General features: G+C 45.6%; 1 protein-coding gene across 1 annotated transcript in view; it reads left to right on the top strand.

The window, feature by feature from the left end:
• BRINP1 (BMP/retinoic acid inducible neural specific 1) overlaps positions 1-21,235 on the top strand; it is a 170,430-nt gene that overhangs the window by 27,376 nt on the left and 121,819 nt on the right. The window contains exon 2 of the mRNA XM_004775642.3: positions 19,405-19,672. Coding sequence (XP_004775699.1) covers positions 19,455-19,672 — 218 coding nt within the window. The 5' untranslated portion in view covers positions 19,405-19,454. The remainder of the gene's footprint in view (positions 1-19,404; positions 19,673-21,235) is intronic.

The following is a 21,235-nucleotide window of genomic DNA, read 5'->3' as shown; positions in this document are numbered from 1 at the left end:
GCCTGCACCCCAAAACCCTTCTCTATATCAAGGCCACCTATCCTTATATCAAAAGTGGTGGAAATTGAGTCTTAGAAAGAGAGTCACCTTGCCAAAGAGCAGACAGTAAGGTGTGGGATGGTCAGGATTAGAGCCCAGGTATCTTAGGTTCCCATTCAAACACTTTCCACGGTGGGATTCTATCAAGTAACTATGGAATGATGGCCTGTGTTTTAAAGGACAAAGAACAGCTATTTCCCTTCCAAGCTACAGAACTTGAGAAGGGGGTGATGCGGTCCAGAAAGTCTCCTAGGGGAAACGAGGCTGAGGCAGGGGAGAAAACAGGGAAAATGTTCTGCCCCTGTAAAGACAGCAGTATATTTCCCAAGGTGTTAGGCGATTGGACTTGTTATAGTTACAGGATCTGTCCTGTTGTATAGAAGGCAAAAGCAATGTTAGGGAACTACTAGTTAATGGAGAGGCTTGGGTGTTTAATTAAGGTATTTGGACTTGCTCCTCCAAGTCCAGGGTCACAAACAGACGGACCTGTTGCCACACGGATGTATCCTATTTGACCTTCACAGGTTGTTGTGGGGGGGAGGGGATCCCTAATCAAATGAAGAAATGCCATAAAAATCTGTCCCCCCCCCCCCCCCCCCCCCCCGGTTTTTCCTGAGAGGTCAGGTGACCTGGCAGCCGGGAGATACCATGCCTATGGGGAAACGGTTTGCTGGCCAAGATTGTGTCGTGTGACTATCATTCGCCATCATAATCACTTCTGAAGCTCTGTGCCTGGCCGCTTCATTCCTTCGTGCTTCTGGCCTGGACCTTTGGGTTTACATCCCCGGAAGAAGTGATTCACACAATTTCATCACAACTGACATGATGAAGTCAATGTTAGAGGATGCTTATTTGCTCATCAGACATGGACTGAACATCTATTTCCAGCAAGGCTCCGGAAGAGAAGGAATTAGGAGGCTGGTCCAGTGTTTGAGATGAGAGGAGGAGAATTTGCTTAGAAAGAGAGCCGTTGTGATGGGGAGGAAGAGGTCGGCCCCTTCCCCCTCCATTCTCCGTCCTCCTTTTTAAAGACGAAGCTGCCCCATCCCATTGCCATAGAATCAGCCCCCGTCCCTTGAACCCCTGTCCCCTGGTTCATTTTATCGTCTTCATCTGAGAAGAGGGCATCCACCCCCTTCTATTCTCAAATTCTCTCTTCCCTCCCTTTCTCTCTGCTCTCTCATCTTGTCAGGTGAACACGTCCCATCTGGCCCCGATGCTCTGCGAGGTGCCCCCTGCATAGAAAGTAGACGGTTCTGAGCCTCTGAGGGTGTCTGTGAGGAGAGCGGACCAGGAAGAGCCAGGCTGGCAGCGGCAACCTCAGTGAGCTGCCTTTTCCAATCAATACCACTGCTTTGTTCCCACCCCTGCGTCGGACTGCGGCATTCTCGCTCATTCTCGCTCCCTCCACTCCCCTGCATGTGGGAGCTCCCGCACTGGTGCTCATCCTCCCCATCCCCTCCAGTGTGTTCCCCAAAGGCCCAACTGTCTCTCCATCCCTCACACACATGACGGTACAATTGCTCTCACAGTAATGAGGAGCTGAATTTGGGAACTGGCATCACTGGAAATGGTCTTTATGCTAAAATGAAAGAAAACAAAACCTTACCCCACAAAATCAATTCTACGAGGAACAGGAGAGAATGCTCTGAGTTGTAAAAATAGGAGGCAGGAGGAGGCGTGAAGGTGGGGTCTTTACTCTTCGTTTTTGCCATTAACTAGCTGTGGGACCTTGGGCAAGCCTCGGTTTCCTTTTTCATGAAATGAAGCCTTGCATTTGATTCTCTTTGAGGCTTATTCAACATAAAATGATTTCAAGTATTAGCAGGACATTTCCGGTGGGCTTTCTTTTCAATTTACACAAGATTCCTGATGCCAGTAAGACGTATTGATATGTAAATCAGAAGACTTTTACCCACATGTTTCACCTTCATGACAATGAGCCCCCAGGAGGGCTGGCTTGGCTCAAGTGAGACCCTGCAGAACTTCCTGACTGCCTGAAATTTTCTGGTGCTTAAGGAAAACCTCTTTCCTTCCCCGACGTACATCAAGTACAAGATGAACCTCAAACCGTCCAGGTTTCAAGATTCTGTACTTGGAGCTAGAAGGCTAGAGCAGATGGCAGCCATCTTGGGGTCACTCCCCACCACGGAAGAGTGTTGATAGCCTCACACAAAGCCAACTGCAGGTTTAGAGATGTCCACTACCTCCTGCCCTGTGGGAACCAGGTGTCCCATAAGTACCTGTTGAATGAGTGAAAGTCACAGATATTTGATCACAGTATATCATAGTATGGCAGAGTCAGAAGGGCCCTAGAGCTCATTTAAAATCTCCCAACTGTTATCTACATGGACAGACTGAGGCCCACGGAAAGGAAGAGCCTAGACCCAGATCACACCGTGAATTAGAGCCTCAGACAGGCTAGAGCCTGGGTCTCCCGGCTCCCAAACCAGGACTTGGTGCGCTGATCAACTCTCCTCGCGTTCAACGTTGTGACTTGGCTCACACAGTCCTAGGATAACAATTTCCAGGGGCCCTTCTGGGTTTGGTGTAAATTATCTGAGCCTTTTAAGAGAGGCCCAGCTGGGGCCTCCTTCTTTCCTCTTGGGCTGGCTCTTTCTGTTGGTCTCTGTCAGGAGAACATTCTAATTTTCTCCCCTCTCTCCAGCAGTGCATGGCCACCTCATCACTCACTCTAACAGACCCTGCTGAGTACCCACAGTATATCTGGAAGCCATTTTCTGTTTGGAAGTCAGTGGCGGTCAGCCAACATTTCAGTAATATTTGCTTTCCTAAGGCTTAGACAAGTCAAATCCATTCACTCTCTTAGACTCGATCCCTCTTGCCTGGCATAATTTCCTCTCATCTAAGGCAAGCCAAAATTGAGCTTGGTGTATTTTCTCTCTTTCTCTTTCCCTTCCTGCCTCCTACCTTCCCTTTCTCCCTCTCTTTTCCCCTCCTTCCTTCATTCTTAGTCTTCTGTTTGTTGCCTCTTCTTTGTCTTCTCCTTCTTCCTCTCCTCTTGCTTCAACCCCCGTCTTCCTTCCTCTCTCTCTCTGTTCTTTATTCAACCAGTATAGAATCATAGCCCAAGGGGTGCCTGGGAGGCTCAGTTAGTTAAGGGGTTGCCTTCAGCTCAGGTCATGATCACAGGGTGTCCTGGGATCGAGCCCTGCATCTGGGTTCCTGCTCAGCAGAGAGCCTGCTTCTCTCTCTCCCTGTCTGCTGCTCTGTCTACTTGTGCACTCTCTTGCTCTCTCTCTGTCAAATAAATAAGTAAGTAGATAAATAAATGACAATATTAAATTTGAAAGCAATCTAGGAAAACATGTAAGCCAAACTTCCTGATTCTGTAGGCACAGAGACCAAGCTCCCAAGAGCTAGGGTATCAGTTACCTTGTCTTTGCCTCTGCAGTAATATCAGGAGTGGGGCGAGAATTTAGGCATCCTGACTCAGCTTAGGGCAGTTTGCATTAAATCTCAAGGCATCCTCTAATTTATCCTACATATGATGTAGGAAATTGTCGGGGTTCGGAGCTGACAGCCAAGAAAGAATTCTTGAGACTTCGTCAGTGCAAAAAGGTGGTGTCATTAAAGTACAGGTACAGGACTCATGGGCAGAAAGAGGTGCACTGCGGTCATGAGGATTGGCCGATTATATACTTTCAAGTTGGGAGGGGGTCTGGGTAGCCTTAGTCTCTAAGGAATTTTGGAAGCAAGATTACCAGGGTCTTGAAGGGGCTAACTGTTGTTAGGCAAAGGTCATTTATTACTGTCTAATGAAGCCTTGGTTGTGAGACCCTACAGATGTATATCGGTGGGCCATTCTCTTGGAGGATGATTGCTAACATATTTCTTGGGGTCGGGGGTAGCGATAAAGTTTCCAAAGGAATTTTTATATGTTAAAGTAGACTCACAGGATCCTGGGGGGCTGGGATAATGTTAAGGGAAGATTGACTTTTGCCCTTAGCAAAGTATTAACATTGAGGCAGCTGAGCTCCCAGAGGACAATCTCTCTGACCCTGTCAAGGACTTGTCAATGGGCCATAAGCAGCAAGGAAATCTCAGTTTTCTCTTTTGCCTGTGTCTCCCACATCATATAAATAACACTGCTTTGGGCTTTATCTTTGCTGATTGCCCTGGAGCTCGGGTCAGATCTAGGAAAAAGCAGGAGACATGTTTGGATAATGCTAACCTCACTACTTCAACCCTCTGGGAGTCCATTTCCTTGCCTGTGAAGTGAGGATTCAGTTTCCCCATCCTGCAGACAACACAGGGTTGTGGTGGGAATCAGATGAAGTCATGAGGCCTCTTGGTTCTAGAGTGCTAGATGGAGGTCTGTTCCTGCCACTTGGTATTATTAGCCCTCTCCCTCCAATGGGAGCTCTCAATATTTCAAAGTTGTGTTTATTCTGTAGTGAATATTTGGGGCATCCTGGCAAGGAAGTTGGTATGATATTTTGGGGCAAAAGACCTCCTTTAGGAAGTCTCCCATTCATGGACTGCCTCTCTTGTGCTGGGCCCCAATCCCAGCAGGGAAGTAGCCACCTTCTCTGTCTGTATTTAAAGATCCCTCTGTCCCAGAGGGCAGCAGCTAGAAATAGACCAGGCACTTCCTTTGGAGTTTCACAAAAATGGATCCTTTGGGTCAAAGGCTCCTTAATCTGGAAAACACAAGCTGTTTGCCCGACTTGAGGCCTCAGCTGACTTCCTAGGTTTGAAGGAGCTTTGGTATGGAAAAATGGTTTGTGTTTTGAAGATTAAGGTCCTTTCATCCAAAAGATGCAATTTTTTTTCCCTTCTTTCCTCAAGCTCCCCATTCCTTTCTGGTTTAAAACCTGTGAGCCTCCTTTCTTATGCATAGATGGATTAGGTCACACCTTGCATCCCCAGCCAATGAGAAGGAGAGGACCTCAGCAAGTACTTCCAGCCCCCTCTTTCAGGACCAGCGCTTCTCTCCTCCTCCCCACCTGGGTGGATCATCCATGTAAATGCAGTAAAGTCAGCTAGGACTCTTTTTTAAGACCACAGATTCTGGGATTTTGCTTTCAGAATTGCTGATGAAGTTTGGAGGTGAAGGTGCATTTTAAAAGCAGAGGAGGCTCAGGACTCAAAAGTACCCCCAACTAGCTTAAAGTCACGTGGCACAGGATCCTGGGGACCATGTCGCCACAACGTAGGGGCTGACGGTGCAGGGTGGAAGCAAAGACCCAGATGTGCCCAGAATCAAACATCATGGGTGACTCTTAACTATCCACGATGTGACTTTGAATAAGTGACTCAGCTTCCCTGACCCTCACGTTCCTTATCTATGAAATGGGAATGGCACCATTATCTAGTGTGTCTGTTAGCTCCCCAGCTCCCCAGCACACAGCCTGCCAACCTATTGGCTTTCAGCAACTGGCACTTATTATTAGAGCTCCTTCCCCTGTGGGCCAGCCGATGTAAGCCCGTCTCACTCATCGAGACTGGACTGTTTTGTCCCTGCAGATTAGCTGGGGCTCTGCTGTCAGCTCTAGCTGGCTGATCTGTTCCACACACTCTTCATTTTCCTGAAACACAAGCACATCCATCTTGTGATGCTAGAAGAAGCACGAGAAGTTAAACAGAAATCCACGTGGTCTCTGGAGCTGGAGACTCAGAACTGAAACCCCATCCCTTCCACGTCTGAAATAATGTTTGTAAATTTCCTGACATGGCTCCTTTCATCCAGTAAATGTTCATGAATTATTTTTGATGAAGTTCTGGGATCTGGGTGAGGTTCGGTGGGGCGAGGTCCAGAGCTGACGGCTAACAAAGAATTCTTAAGACGTCGTTGGTGCAGAAAGGTGGTTTATTAAAGCATAGGGACAGGACCATGGGCAGGAATAGATGCTGCCCCGGGGATGTGAGGAGTGGTCTCTTATATACTTGTAAGTTGGGAGGGGGTTAGGGATGGCATAAGTTTCTAAGGAATTTTGGAAGCAAGGTTTCTAGGACCTTGTGGGGCTAGCTATTGTTTGGGAGAAAGGTAATTTATTACCAGTAATAACACCTTCTCGTGAGACTCTTTAGATGTATATAGTGGGCCATATGCTTTGGAATGATTGTGGACACTATCTTGGAGGTTTAGAGATAAAGTTTCCTAAAGGAATTGTTAAAGTAGATTTACAGGATCCTGGTTGGGGGTAGGGGGTTGGTCAGGCTAGGATTGTCCTTTGCCCTTAGCAAAGCCTTAAGGTGGGGGTAGTTGAGTCCCTGGAGGAGAATCAAGTCACTCTGCCTGTTTTAAGGGCTTGTCAGTAGGTAAGGAAATTTAATATTTTTTCTTCTGCCTCTGTTTCCCACATCAATTTTCACCACAATCATTAGTAGAGTCAGGACTCAAAAATGGTGGCGAGAACGATTAAACCCAGAGTTCCCAAATCAAGCAATGTAGCTGGGAAGCCATGCTTAGAGAGGTGGGAAGCTTTCTTGAAACCACGCAGAAGGGGCTAGATGAGCCCTTCCGAATCAGACAGCGTGAGGATTTTCTGTTGGGAGACTGAGATTTGAAGGACGGTGGGAAGAACCCTGGTTATCGCTCATGGTGCTGCATGACTTTTGAACAACAGTGAGGCCTTTCCTGGAATTAAGCAATGGCCACAAATGACGCTGCCCATCAGCCTCTTCTGCCAGGACAGTGGATCTTACGCTTTAGTTTATGTGGTATTTACCTGGAACATTTATTAAAAATGCCTATGTGTGTTGAGAAATTGTTGTTTTCTGCTAGGGCCTTGTGTGTGGCCAGCAATAAGAAACCAACGCTGGATTAAGGTTAAAACACACACACACACACACACACACCAAGGGCAGATTTCTGAATGTTTCTGACTGTTCTCCCCTGTTACATAGAAATAGTAACCATATCTTCTTCAGAGGCCTGTCTTGAGAGCTGAGGGAATCTTGTGCCTTGTTAAAGGAATTTACAGATATTACCATGCTAAATGTTAATTTTCTCAACTCTGGAAGGAGAGGTATAAATCTCTGCCCTCTGTATATTAAAGTTGCTCTGAGATAAGTGAGAATCCAACCCTTTGTAGCCAGAATCATGCTGGTGTGCAGGGGTGGGATGAGAAGGGCCTTAAGAGAGAGGAGTGGGAGAGCATGTGTAGAGTCTCCAAGCCGACCACCTTTTTAAAATCTCTAATGGTCCAGCCAGCACCTACTTAAACACTCAGATATGTGTCCCCTGACTTCTTCCTTGGGGTTCCATGACTGTCCTGGACAAGCAGCAGCTGTAACTGTAATGGTTCTTTGGGTTTTTCGTTTACAAAGCCCTGTGGGAAGGAATGAAGCTGTTGCACAAGAACTAGCAAAGCCCAAGGAGCTTCTACACCAATGGATCCACCAGGATCCTTCCAGCTGTTCTCATTCGTGACCTGATGGACGCTTCAAGCCAAGGGTCAGAACTTTTGATGAGTAAATGTTGAAATTTAGGTTCAGATGGAAACCTAAGTGTTTTTTTATTTATTTGCTCCACTGAATATTAAGAATAGATGAGCCATAGGGAAGAATTCAGAGCCATTAACTCGGCAGAACACTGTTTATTTATTGAACAGTTATATTTTGAGCATCTGCGTAGTGCCAGCTCCCATCTTTGGCATTCCTTCCTAACCCCAGAATCTTCCGTATGCTTCTGTAGGGCCAGCAACCTTTTCTCACTCATCTCTGCTCCCCAGGCAGCATCTGGTTTAGTGATTTGCACACAGTAGGTGGGTTTGCATGATTCTGTCACTGGTCCTACTACCTGAAGTGCCTTCTCTTCTGTCCCTTTCCCCCCACTTCACTCCTTGAATCATTGGAGCCTTAGTAACATCTCAGCACCCCTGAGAAGACCTCTTTAACAGGCTCTGTTTGACTTACTTTCTGTTTATTCCAACAACACTGTTTAGATCTCTGATAAAACTCAATCCAGACTTCAGACTTGGAGTATACAGATTTATCACCCTTACCAGCTCTGTGGCTCCCTAAAGCCGTGGACACTTTCTTATTTTTCTTTGATTCTCCAGTGGCTGGTACAGAGGCTGGCATTCTACCCCAATGCCAGAACCCCATGCTGTTCTTTTCAGTCAGCACTAATTTCTTTTCTTGGTCCTATTTTTCTTTTTTCCTTTAATTCTATATCTGTCCTCAGCGTTTATAAATATCCTCATCCTATGAAGAAAAAACAAAATCCTCCATTGACTGTTCACTTTCCTCTCTGGTGGAGAGAAAAGGAGCCTTGGCTAATGATTTTTTGATCTTCCTTTCTTTGCCAAGTGCTTTACACCCTCTGCCTCTGTGTACTCATGCCCCATTCACACCTTAATCTCTTTCAATGAATATTCGGTTCCCACCTAAGCATTGAAAACTGTCACCACCTCTGTATTTTTAATTCCAATAAGCATTTTGAGCCCTTATCTTGTTGGGCTCTTCTCTTAAACGTTTCTGCTCCTTTGGCTTCGTTGACAATATTCTCTCATGATTCTTGTTCTCCTCCTCCTCTTACAGTACCTTCTTCTTCTACCTCATGGGGTTCTTTTCTTCCTCATCCTGCCCAATTTCTCTGTGCGTGTTTCCTAACACTCACCCAAGAGTCTCACACAAGAGTTCTCATCCATTTCCAGAGCTCTAACCACCATGAGTTCCTACTGATTTACAAATGTCTACTCCTAGCCCTGGCCTCTCTGTTGATTTGGGCATGAAGATTCTAGAGTCCAGTTCTGACCTGAATGTTCAGCAGACCCCTCAAACTCAACGGGTTCAAGAGGGAACTTGTCCCATGAATGGACATTCTTTTTCATTATTGTTTATCACGCATGACGTTGTCATCAGTCTGATCATCAAAGCAGACTTAGGAGTCACCACAGACATCTTTCTTTCCCACCCCAACCAACCAGTCTCCAAATCTTGCTAATTTTATCCTCCGCTCTTTTAAACTTTCTGTCAAATATAAGATATCTTTTTCAGACCCTATATGACCTAGACTACTCCGATGGCCTCCTCAATTTTATTCATGTCCCTTCTTAAATCCGTTCACTGCCCCTACATTTGGAGTAATCCATCTAAAATGAAATTCTAACATAGAACCCCTCTGTTTAAAAGACTGCAATGGCTCCCTGTGGTCTCAGAGGTCTAATCCCACATCTTGATTTGTTGAGTTCATTCATTGAATAAGTGCTGATTTATTGCCTACTCTATGGATCCAGAGCCTAGGTATACAATAGGGAGAGGGGGGAAGAATCTATGCCTTTAAGAAACTACCAGTCATGTGTAAAGCCATGATTATAAAGCCTGTGACCCTATTTAGCTCCTTTGCTTCATTTCCTGCCACTTCCTGCTTCAAAATTCCCATTGAGGAATCTTTGAAATGTTTTAGATCTTATATTCACACCATACTTCTTCATTCCTTTCACATGTTTCTCTCTTGGCCTGAAATATCAAGCCCACATTTGTCACCTCATAAATGCCTCTTTATCTCCTTAGTCCTCACATGGGTGTCATCTCCGGGGAGCATTTCTTGGACACCCTCCCTGGGGGCTCCATCCTCCACAGAGCATTGGGCATATTCCATCTTTGCCCTGTTACATTATGTGCAATATATATTTCTTTGTCCGTTTCCTACTCTGGACTGTGAGAGCTAATTAAAACTGTAGGGACATTCAACAAATATTTATTGAATTTTACCAAACTGGCCCAGAAAAGACATTCTAAAATGTTTATTTCACTTTCCTTTTTGAAAGCTCTTTGGTAGAGACTGCTGATAATTTTGAGGGAATGCTTAAAAGGCAGTTTCCCTGAATTTAGATCATATTCCTAAATGTGGCTCCAAATGAAATATTTATGAAGGAAGAATACTATGCATAACTTACATTGTTAATTACAAACAACAAAAAAAAGAGTCTTCTGGATCCTTTCAAAAGTCACACAAATAATTAGTCTGCATATTTCAGTTTTCTTTCAGATTACTATGGCCTTCCCTAGATTTACCATTTCTAGAAGCTTCACACCTCAATTTAACTTATCAGCCATTCTCTTCATTAACATCTTCACAGTTAATTTGTAGTTGTTCATGATTGTCAAAATAAGGAAACCACAACTTGAGGATGGTGTAGTTTCTTACTTTGGTGTGTTCAAGCACTGAGTCATAGAACATAAAATTGGCTTGGGTTGAAGTTTATTTCTGTCCATTAAAATAATGTGTCATTGGAAAAATAACAGTTTTTTAAAAAAGAGTCTCAGTTTTGTCATCTACAAAACATGATCTACTAATGCTGCTATATATTTCGTAGGATCATCCAATGGGTGGAATGTCATGGGCCATGAGAAAGAGTTTGGCATAGTATCTAGCATAGCCTAGGTGCACAGTGGTCTTTCACCATCTTACTGATTCAGTTAAAATATAATGTAAAGCATGAAGAGCCTATTGCAAAATTGGGAAATGGGTCTGGACAGCACAAGAAGAGGGAACAGCATGAGCAGTGTGAGGCATCAAAGTTGATAGTGCCCTTGGTCAATGTTGTTGGGGGAAGTTTTCTAGAGAACTGGATAAATGGTGGGTGGGATGTGAAAAAGTAGACGTAGGATATAGCGAGTATATATGAGATGCAGCACATAAACTTTGCTAAATGCAAGACTAAGAGGTAAGGTGATCCACCAGGGAACTACTGAGTTGTTCAATGAAGGGGGAGGGGTGTCACGGTCATATCTGTGTTTGGAAAAATCCATCTGGCAACCTCAGTGGTGCTTAGGTTGGAGGCGGCAGAGATACATGAAGCAGGAAGACCAGTGGGAAGATGATTGTCATAGTCCCAAGTGAGAGAGAGCCATGTTTTGAATGACAGATAGCAAGATGAAATGGGCTTCAAAAAGAGATATTTCTGGGGTACCTGTTTGGCTCAGTGGGTTGGGCCTCTGCCTTTGGGTTAGGGTTAGCTCAGGTCATGATGCCAGGATCCTGGGATGGAGCCCCGCATTGGGATCTCTGCTCAGCGGGGAGCATGCTTCCCCCTTCCCCTTTGCCTGCCTCTCTGCCTACTTGTGATCTCTCTTTCTCTGTCTCTCTGCCAAACAAATAGATAAATAAATAAAATCTTTAAAAAAAGAGAAAGAGATATTTCTCAGGTAACGTGTGCAAGGGAGAGAGAGAGAGAGAAGCAAAAGATGTGCAGCATCACACTGAGGTTCACAGAGAAGGGCAGAGTGGTCAAAAAAAAAAAAAATTAAAAAGTGGCTGGAGAGGAAAACAACTTAGCAGGCTGTGGATGTGGGTGGTGCTGGTGGTGGATGTGGTTGAAGGGAGTCGAAGCAGACTTCCAGAACGATCTCAGGCCTCTCACAGGAATGGAACGTCACAGACTGTTGTTCTCTCGAATGGGGAATACCAGAGAAGGCGAAGTTTGAGAGCCTGATGATTGCTTTAGTCTGGGATATTTTGAGTTTGAGAATTGAGAATCCTGGATTGAGAAATCCAGAATTTCCTAGAGATGTTGATTATGTGATTGAAAATAATAATATAAAATACATGAATTATAATGAATACTAATGAAAATTATAATATAAAATACATGAATTATAATGAATACCATTCCAGTGGTTTCTAGGTTTTTTTTTTTTTTTTATAATCACACACCTACCAGTTAAAATGGTTGACTAAACACTTCCCTATGAATGTATGTATATAAATTACTTACTCATGTTGTCTTTGTCAGTTAATATCACAACTCCCTGCTGTGTGATATTTACTTAGAGCAAGGGTCAGCATTAATAATAGTAAATATAAATACATAGTGTCATTAGTCCTCTTGATCATCTTAAATTATTTTGGCCAATTCCAGACAGATCTAATTAGATCCTTCGTTTTTTGACTTGGCAACATAATGTGGCTGATCTTCCATCATTTTCTTGTTCCCATTGGCTTAAATTATAATTCTGGTAAATCCATCATTTCTTTGTAAGCCATGTGACCATTTCATGAGAGCTGGTTTAGTTAAATCGGATCATGTAATTTTAAACTCCCTATCACCAGGCACATATAAACGCCAAGGCATCACAGCGCACTGAAAGTGAGGAAAGATGGAGCCCAGCTTCTCCATGCTGTCAGGCTCCCACTCTTCACTCCAGTATACCTCGTGGTTTGTGACTATCTTCTGTTTGGTCTGAGTATTGAGAATAGTATTAAACATGTACACCAGAACTTCTAGGATTCTTTCTAGCTTGGTTTACCTTGATTAGCGATGCTGTCAGGCTCCCACTCTTCACTCTAGTACACCTCGTGGTTTGTGACTATCTTCTGTTTGGTCTGAGTATTGAGAATAGTAATAAACATGTACACCAGAACTTCTAGGATTCTTTCTAGCTTGGTGTACCCTGATTAGCGAATTCTAATTGGACTTCATAGGACTTTTACCTGGAGCTGGGCATTGAGTGACGTGTTTTAATGCATGAAATCTTGACTTTGATCAAACAGGATTCATAGCGTAAAATCGGAAACACGAACAGACGGAGTTCGATTCTAGTCTTCCACAGTTTAAACTTACTCTCTAATCAGGTCTTCCCTGACATTTGGATGACAGTCAAGGGAAGTCCATGATTTTTTCAAGTTATATTCACCTCTTTCCCTCACATATGGTTTTGGTTCAGTGTCTAGGTCAGTATGTTACAACAAACAAATTTAATTTTATTTAAGGTGGAGACATCACTCTTCCCCCAGGCTCTGCTGTCTTTCCGTGGCTTATGATTTTGGTCTGTCTCCTTCATCTTGCTAAACTTGCTCATGTCTTGATCAAGATGCAAGATTTGGTCAAGCATGGATGGACAAAGAAAGAGCCTATCTTCCTCAACTAGTACTTTTTGGAAGAGTTAGCATCAGTGCTCCCAGGGCTTAGCAGGTTTAGTGCTAATGTTTTTCACATATAGCACTTTGGGGAAATATCTGAAGCTTCCCTTCTTCTCTGGGATCCCTTACTTGTGATTTCTTTGATGAAGGAAAATGCACCTCTTTCCAGCTGCTTACGGACCAGTAGGGGACCCTTGGTAAATGGCAGTGCGATTCTAGTTTCCTTTTGCTGGGATCACCTCTCCCTCCAGGTGGGAATCTAGGGCAACCTCTCCTGGCTTTCTTTTGTATGCCCCTCACGCAGGATCCATGGGGAATACATTCCTTTAGGAATGAGCTAAGCGGTCATTTCTCAAATTGCAGCCTCTACTCTACACCAGGTTTCAGCCTGCCCCTCCTTAGGTTTCCCTCTTTAGAATTATTTTTTCAGATTTCTCTGGTATGAGTTAGACACCGATCAGCCATATCCCCCTAAAAGCCCCTGGGGAACATTGATCATGTTCTTTGAGTGATCTTGTTGAAGCCTGAAGTGCAGGGCAAACCCTCTCATGCTCCCTGTGTGGGGGGGTGAGCAGGAGCGTTCACAGCACAAAGCTACTTCTCACTCAGGCTCCGCTCCTGATCCCAGCATCCAACTCTTTATGCCATCGTGTGGGTTAAGAATCTCAAAAGGTGCATTTTGGCTACCTTTTTTTAAGTCCTGTAGAGTGGGCATATACCTCTCTCTAGAATATCATATCTATTAATTTGAGCTTCGGGTGAACTGAGATCAACATAGTTGCATTTTAAAATTCCATTTAGGACGCCTGGGTGGCCCAGTGGGTTAAGGGTCTGCCCTTGGATCAGGTCATCATCTCAGGGTCCTGGGATAGAGCCTCCATGTCTGGCTCCATTCAACAGGGAGTCTGTTTCTCCTTCTCCCTCTGCCTCTCTCACTCACTCACTCTCTCTCAAATAAAAATAAAATCTTTAAAAAATTTTTTAAAAATCCCATTTAATCCTTGTCTGATCTCTAAGAGATATTGTACCTTTTGTTTTTTTTTAAAGATTTTATTTATTTATTTGACAGACAGAGATCACAAGTAGACAGAGAGGCAGGCAGAGAGAGGGGAAGGGAAGCAGGCTCCCTGCCAAGCAGAGAGCCTGATGCGGGTCTCGATCCCAGGACCCTGGGATCATGACCTGAGCTGAAGGCAGAGGTTTTAACCCATTAACCCACCAGGTGCCCTGATATTGTACCTTCTGATACTGCCCACATTTCACAGATGGAGAAAGTGAGGCACCAGGGGGATTTCTTGTGTGCTTATGGTCACCCAGCTTTGTAGATGGTTATCTGGTGAGAAATGTATTCCAGAGATCCAGATGTAGACGTTGAAGCTTGGATGAGGTTATCAGGATGTCCCTGCCTTAGGAGGCAAGCACGGTGGGTGACCTCAGATCAGGCAGTCAGCCTCAGGGTCTTCTAGAATGGGAGACTGAGGGAATGATTCCTTTCCACCCTCTGGCCCAGAATGTGAGCAATGGCCCAGCAATCCAAGCAGAGGGCTCCTGGGGAGGAGCTTGGTGATCATGCTGCTGGAAGACCCTTCTCTGTCTCTTTGTCCTGCATGTGTTCCTCTGATGTAAATAATTTACAATGGCAACGGTTAGACAGTGTGCTCTGTGTGGGATGAACCCGATTCCCTTAATAACACTCCAGGCTTATATATAGCACGGTTCAGCCAAGGACCCACATGCTCTCCAGGCCACAGCCCCCATCAGCAGCTCCCCATCCACCAGGGCATCTAGCAGCAGCAGGCCTGTGACTCACTCAGGGTCACAGGAGGTCAAGGGCAATGCTTGGAATAGAACCAGCCTCTCTTTCACAGGCTCTAAACCCCAGTGGCAGGAAGTTCCCATTATGAATATTGGGAAAACAGCAGTCCTTACAGGCATGGTAGTAGATGTCCAGGACTCTCTAGCTCAGAGGATTGGGGGCTGTGGTCCTTGAGCAGGGGAGTTTGCATTTATAATTACTTATTGTCTATTTGTTTATTGATTCTGGCAGAGAAGGCAAGTGGACAGTGGCTCAACCCAGCAGTTGCAGGGGACAGTGAATTGGATTCTCCCAATGTTGATAAAAATGTAGGGATTGATGAATGACCTTCCTGGGCAGTGTCATAAAGCAGAAAAGGCTCTTCCTAGCTCCACACTGTCCAATTAAAGGACAACACTGCCCATGTGTGTAATTTTAAAGCTTTAGCGGCCACATTCAAACAATGATAGGTGAAAAAAATTCTAATAACACATCTTATTTAACCTACTACAGCCAAAACAGTAATATTTCAACATGTAATCAATATAAATATTAGGGAGATATTTTAGATTTTTTTTTTTTATTCCTACTGAGTCTTGAAATCCAGTGAGTGTGTATTTCATTCAACACATCTCAGTTTGGACCCGCGATCTGGATTGCAAACGCTTCAGAGCCACGTGTGGTCAGTGGTTCCCACATGGGCCAGCACGGCCTCCAGTTCTAGCTCTGCCGTTTGCCAGCTTTGTGGTGCGGGGCCACTGACTTACCTTTTCCAGACCTCAGGTTCCCCTCCCCACGTGTGTCAGGTGGGGACTGTAACTTGTTCCCGTGTTGCTGCGAGGGCACCCGTGCAGAGCTGCTCTGAGCACGTCCTCAGTGCTCAGTGAGTGCAAGAGTCCTTCCTCAAACGGACTCGCCAGCACCCAACTGCTGGAACCTCCCCATAGGTGGCCTCAGACCACATCCAGAGGTAAACCGCTACCGACCCTTCCTCATTTCCTTCCTTCCACGGACATTCCTTTTGCTCTCAGGCATCCGCACCGCTCACTCTTTCCTTTCCTTCAGGTCTCTGCTCCAAATCCTCTTGGCAGGTCAGAGGGAGAGACACGCAGACAGAGGTAAAGCTCATGGGCTCTGTTCTCACGAAAGCCCCTGCCATCCTGTGTGCTTCCATGAGCAACCCCCTATCCTCCTGCTCTCTCCCACCCCCTAGACTTGTTGGACGCCACCAGCTCTGCTAGGACTTCCCTTTCTCGGTCTCTGCTGAATAAAACCTTCCGTGCTATTTAAGGACCTGCTCAAATACCACCTCTCCTATAGGATCCTTCCTGGTCTCTTTGTTGAAAATAAAACCTTGGCCTCTGCTCCTCCACTGGACGTTTTTTTCTCTAGTTGTGGTCATTGTCATGAAAGTGTATTTCGTATTAGAATTCCTCTTGCATGGGAGTGACCTCCCCCTCCCTATAAGTTGACTCTCTGGAGGGTGGGACCTAATTGCAGCAGGTGCGCAGTGGAGGCAGGAGAATGTAGTGGAAACTCTAGAGATTTTATAAAAGGAGAGACGTGGATTAGTTTTGAGCTTAGGAAAGTCACTCCGTGTCTCTGAGCCCCAAAGTGCTCACCTCTTAAATGCGTAGCCGTCTGTGAAGAAACCTCGTGAAGAAACCATTATTAACATCTAGTCTGTACTGGGTGCTTTGGCTACTACCAAGACAACAGACTTTTTTAAGACCCAATTCCACAGTAGATGCTCAATAAATATCCGTCACAGGTCCCTGCGTCTCTGGTACAGTTGGTGCTATTATGGGCCTGTTCACAGAATGGGAGTCCCTGTGTCTCCCTGATAAGACATTTTGGGAACATGCATACATTCTTGCCCAGCAAAATATCCATGTCTATTAAAAGGCACCCTTAGAAATTTTCATTTTCATTTTTTTTTCTGTGCATTATCGTGATTTTCTAAATCAGCAGAGATATGTTCACACAATTCTTCCATGAAGCACTGAAACCCACTTGCTGGGATGCAGAGTATCTCACAAGCCCCCGCGACAGAGAAGGCTCAAACACAGCCACATGTACCCGCTGCCCTGCTGAGACAGAATGATGGCCAGGACCTGGAAGACAGGTGCCTGGCCTAGTCACGGTCTTGAGAAAAAAGAGTTGGGTTAGCCAGGGTTTAACTTTGCACGACTGACATTTGTGCCCAGGGTTCTTTCTGGTAGGGCCGTCCTGGGCATTGTGGGATGTTGAGCAGAATCCCTGACTGCTACCCGCGAGACGCCAGTCAAGCACCCTCCATCGGGACATTCGAAGTTGTCCCTTGTGTGTGTGTGTGGGGTGGGGGCAACAAGACTGCCACTTGGGAAACAGTGGATTCGATGGTTCAAATGTTAGCTAATTCTAGGCCTATGGCCTGAGAGCTCCCTCTCTCGCTCTCTCTCTCTCTCTCTCTCTCTCTCACACACACACACACACACACACACACACACACACCGCACGCATGCATTGCTCTTCCATGGATAGGCTCATACCTCGTCTGAAAGCTGCAGTGCTCCCCATCTTGGTTGCTTGCACACGGCCTCGTAGCCAAGCACTCCCCCTGTGCTCCCACCCCGCACCCACTCACAGCCCGAGCCTTGGCGAAGGCTGAAAGGGCGGCATGCTGTGCTGTCAGTGTGCGGTAGCTCCCCACCAGGATCTGCGAACAATCCCCTCTACCCCTCGCATGCCACTCAGGTGGGCTCCGGCAGAAGGCTGGCAGCTGCCGCTGCTGCAGTTCTGCGCGCGGCACGGACGGCTTTGTTTTAGGCTCTGAGCGAAACTTCAGGCCACCGCTTCTGCCAGCCCACCCCTCGGCTCACGTGCTTCCGTCCTGTGCCCCGACAGCGGGGGCTTGCCGCGCCGAGGAGACTTCTGCAGCTCCTCGTAATAAAATGGTGCAGTTGGGCAACAGAGGGAAATAGCCCGTGGGGTAGGAAATTCACATCTCCGTCTTTCTGCGTTTTTTTCTCTTTCTTAGCTTTGCTTTCTTCCCATTTTCTGCCAGGAGAGTAGACAACTAGGGTAGCCCATGTCTTCATGTTTATATGTGGTTTTACACTTGACAAAATGTGTTCTTGCCATTTTTAAACGATAGACCTAAAACTCTGAGGTCTGGAGAAAAGATGGGATTGTCCTGAGTCGCACAGAGAGCCATGTGTAGAGACGGTCTTTCAAAGGTTCTTGCCAGCTAAAGCCAAAGCAGAAAGCAGACCCAGAAACAAGCATCAGAAAAGATACTGAGGACCAACTTGCACACAGAATGAGAACCAGAGCTGTGAGAAAGAAACAACCAACACTTCTTTTTAAAAGATTTTATTTATTTATTTGAGAGAGAAAGAGAGCACACGGAGAGTGCGAGGGCAGGGGAGGAGAAGGAAGGAGAGGGAGAAGCAGACTCCCCACTGAGCAGGGACCCTGACAAAGGGCTCGAATCCAGGACTCTGGGATCATGACCTGAGCTCAAGACAGATGCTTAACTGACTGAGCCACCCAGGTGCCCCCAACTAACACTTTTTGAGAGAAAGAGAAACAGGAGATGATTTTTGAGGGTCCAAGCTCGGCTGGCTACTGGAAAATACATAGAACTTGGTCAGGGCGGTGGAGACCATGCACAGAGACTCTCCCAGCAGGGACCAAGTGGACAGGATCAGTGTCAGCATTCATCATTGTCATTAACCTCATCATCGTTGATGCCGTTTATTGGGCACTTAATAAAAGGCAAACACTAGGTGGGACATTGTACATAAATTATGTCAGTCCATTCTCACACCATGTTTTATAGATGACGTAGGGGGACACAGGGATGTTCAGGGACTTGCCTGAAATGCTTCTCTTGATAACTGGTGGGACCTGGATTCAAGGCTGCCTTTCAATGTTGAGGAAGATAAGCTCTTCTAGAATAAGCAGGGTGCCAAGCTAGTAAGTAGAAAATGAAGGTAGAATACAAACGTGTACTCTTGCAAACTTTTAAGTATCCAAAGGCTAAGCATGGCCCGTGGTCTCTCTTCTCTCCTTGCCACAAAGAGCCTCTGCCCCAGCTCTCCCTCAGTCTTAAAAATTTCTCCAGTATGGTACCAAGGTGCTAGGCTATCAATCCCCACAAAAGAGGAGGTGGGCAAGGACCCACCTGATCCCTTGGCCCTTAGTTTCTCGTCTGAACACCAGGGAACCATGAGGCTCGGAACCCTCAGCGGTGAATTCTCTGGTCTCTTGTGCTTCTGTCTCCACATGCCTCCCTGGACATAGGGGACCCAGGTCCTGTCTCCTTTCCTTCCATTCATCCTTCGAACACATTTGCCCGAAACACCTATGGTGTGACAAGTGCCAAGGTAGAGGCATCGAAGCCCACTCTCTCTTCTGCACCTGAGGAGGCTGCGTCTTTACGAGGCTAAGCCTCGGTCTGTGCTCAGGCACGCGCCGTGCTCACGGCAACGCAGGAACGTGAGCTCAGATCTCCGGAGAGGCCATGCCCTTCACCAGAAGTCATCCTGGTTTTTGTAAACCTTAACACACTTGACTGATGTAACATTATGAAGGTATGTTAACGGCATTTTTTTTTTCTGTGCCTTTCTCTTCCTTTTATTTTGTTTATTTTTTTTTCCTCTCTCTCTTTCCTGTCTCCCTTTCTTTCTTGTCCTTTTTTTTTTCTTTCTCCCTTTTTTTTTTTTTTTTTTTAATTCTTTCTCCTCAGGACTCCACAGAATGGAGCAAGAATGAGAGGAAAAAGGCCGGCAGAAAAGCATGAACTGGAGGTTTGTTGAGCTCCTCTACTTCCTGTTTGTATGGGGCCGTATCTCCGTGCAGCCCTCCCACCAGGAACCAGCTGGGACAGACCAACATGTCTCCAAGGAATTTGATTGGCTTATTTCAGACAGGGGGCCTTTCCACCACTCCAGGAGCTATCTATCCTTTGTGGAAAGACACCGTCAAGGATTTACAACCAGATATAAAATATACAGGTAAGACCTGGGTTGAGCTTGTCCCCATCTCCCGTGCCTTTCGTTCATAGAGTGCTATTTGGGGTCAGGCATGGGTATGGGTCTCGCCGTATGGAGGAACAATGGGCCAAGGGGTCAGGAGGCTGTTTGTAGTTTCACCTTGTTTTTGTACTTTGCACAAGAGATGAACCATGACAAGGACAAGAGCGAATAGCTAACATCTACTGAGTGCTGACTGTGGGTTAGGCGTGGATGGTGCTTACTGCCTGGTATACACGATCTCAGTTAAGCCTTTGTCATAGTCGTCATGGGTAGAATTTACTTGTTCTCTCCATTTTACGCACGACGTCACTGGTCTTCAGCTAGGCCGAATGATTTGCCTGAAGTCCCACTGGCAGTATGTGATAGGCCTCAGCTTCATACCATGTTTTATCTGCACCCACAGTCACAGGACTTTTAATCAACCACATCAGATGAAGGTAGTGTTGTTGGCAAATGCTATTAATGTACCAACCTCCTCCCTAAACCTATTCATGCATCTGGAAACAAGTAGGGGCCATCAAAGAATAGCCTTTGCTGATTTGGTTCTTGATCTGTTGGAATGTCGCTCACCCAAAAGGACTTAGCATAACGTTTTTTCCTCTTTGAAACCATCTTCAATTCTCCCCATTCCATTCTTTTACCCTCTCTTTGATAGTCTCACAGCTCTCTATACATATATCCCTTTAGTTTTAAATGGTCTGAAGTTAGAGTGCATCTTTGTATTCCTTTCTCACATAACTAGAAACCCATTGAGGGCAGGACTTAGATGCAATTCAGTTCTAGATCTCTTTTTTTTTTTTTTAAGAATTTTATTTATTTTATTTTATTATTTTTTTAAGATTTTATTTATTTATTTATTTGACAGAGAGAGATCACAAGTAGGCAGAGAGGCAGGCAGAGAGAGAGAGAGAGGAGGAAGCAGGCTCCCTGCTGAGCAGAGAGCCCGATTCGGGACTTGATCCCAGGACCCTGAGATCATGACCTGAGCCGAAGGCAGCGGCTTAACCCACTGAGCCACCCAGGTGCCCCAGTTCTAGATCTCTTGAATGGTTTTGTCCTATCATGTATCAGAAGCACGCAATCAATGTTGTGGACTTAAATGAGTTCGGGGGTGCAAGAAACTCTCTAGAGCTGTAGTCTTTGTCTTAAGGTCAAGGAAGAAGGGGCATACCCTTAACCCTTCTGGGCCGTTTAGAATGGGAGAACCAGGGAACATGGTGGAGGAAAGGACCCTGACCTGCATCTGGGAAGGTATGCATTTAGATTGTAAATCTTCTGTGTATATGTTATGACAATAGGCATGTCTACCTTGCATATTTTGTGACATTGTAGGCTAGGGATGTGACTTAATGCTGAATATTCAAATCCTACGTTGACTAGTGGCTGAAGTTTTGCAAGTTTCCATCTATGAAAGAGCTCACAGATGAGCCTTGAAGGGTGCTAAGTGATCAGAGAGTTACTAGGGGAAGGTCCTCTGGGAACGAGAGAAAGCAGAAACACATGGGAGCATGGATATGGGGTGTGCAGGAAAGGGGGAAGGAG

Source organism: Mustela putorius, unplaced genomic scaffold (genome assembly GCF_011764305.1).
Source record: "Mustela putorius furo isolate JIRA1106 unplaced genomic scaffold, ASM1176430v1.1 tig00000596_pilon_pilon_pilon, whole genome shotgun sequence".
In the NCBI taxonomy this organism is placed as follows: Eukaryota; Metazoa; Chordata; class Mammalia; order Carnivora; family Mustelidae; genus Mustela; species Mustela putorius.
The sequence above is the reverse complement of the archived record's forward strand: the minus strand, read 5'-3'. Positions and strand labels throughout refer to the sequence as shown.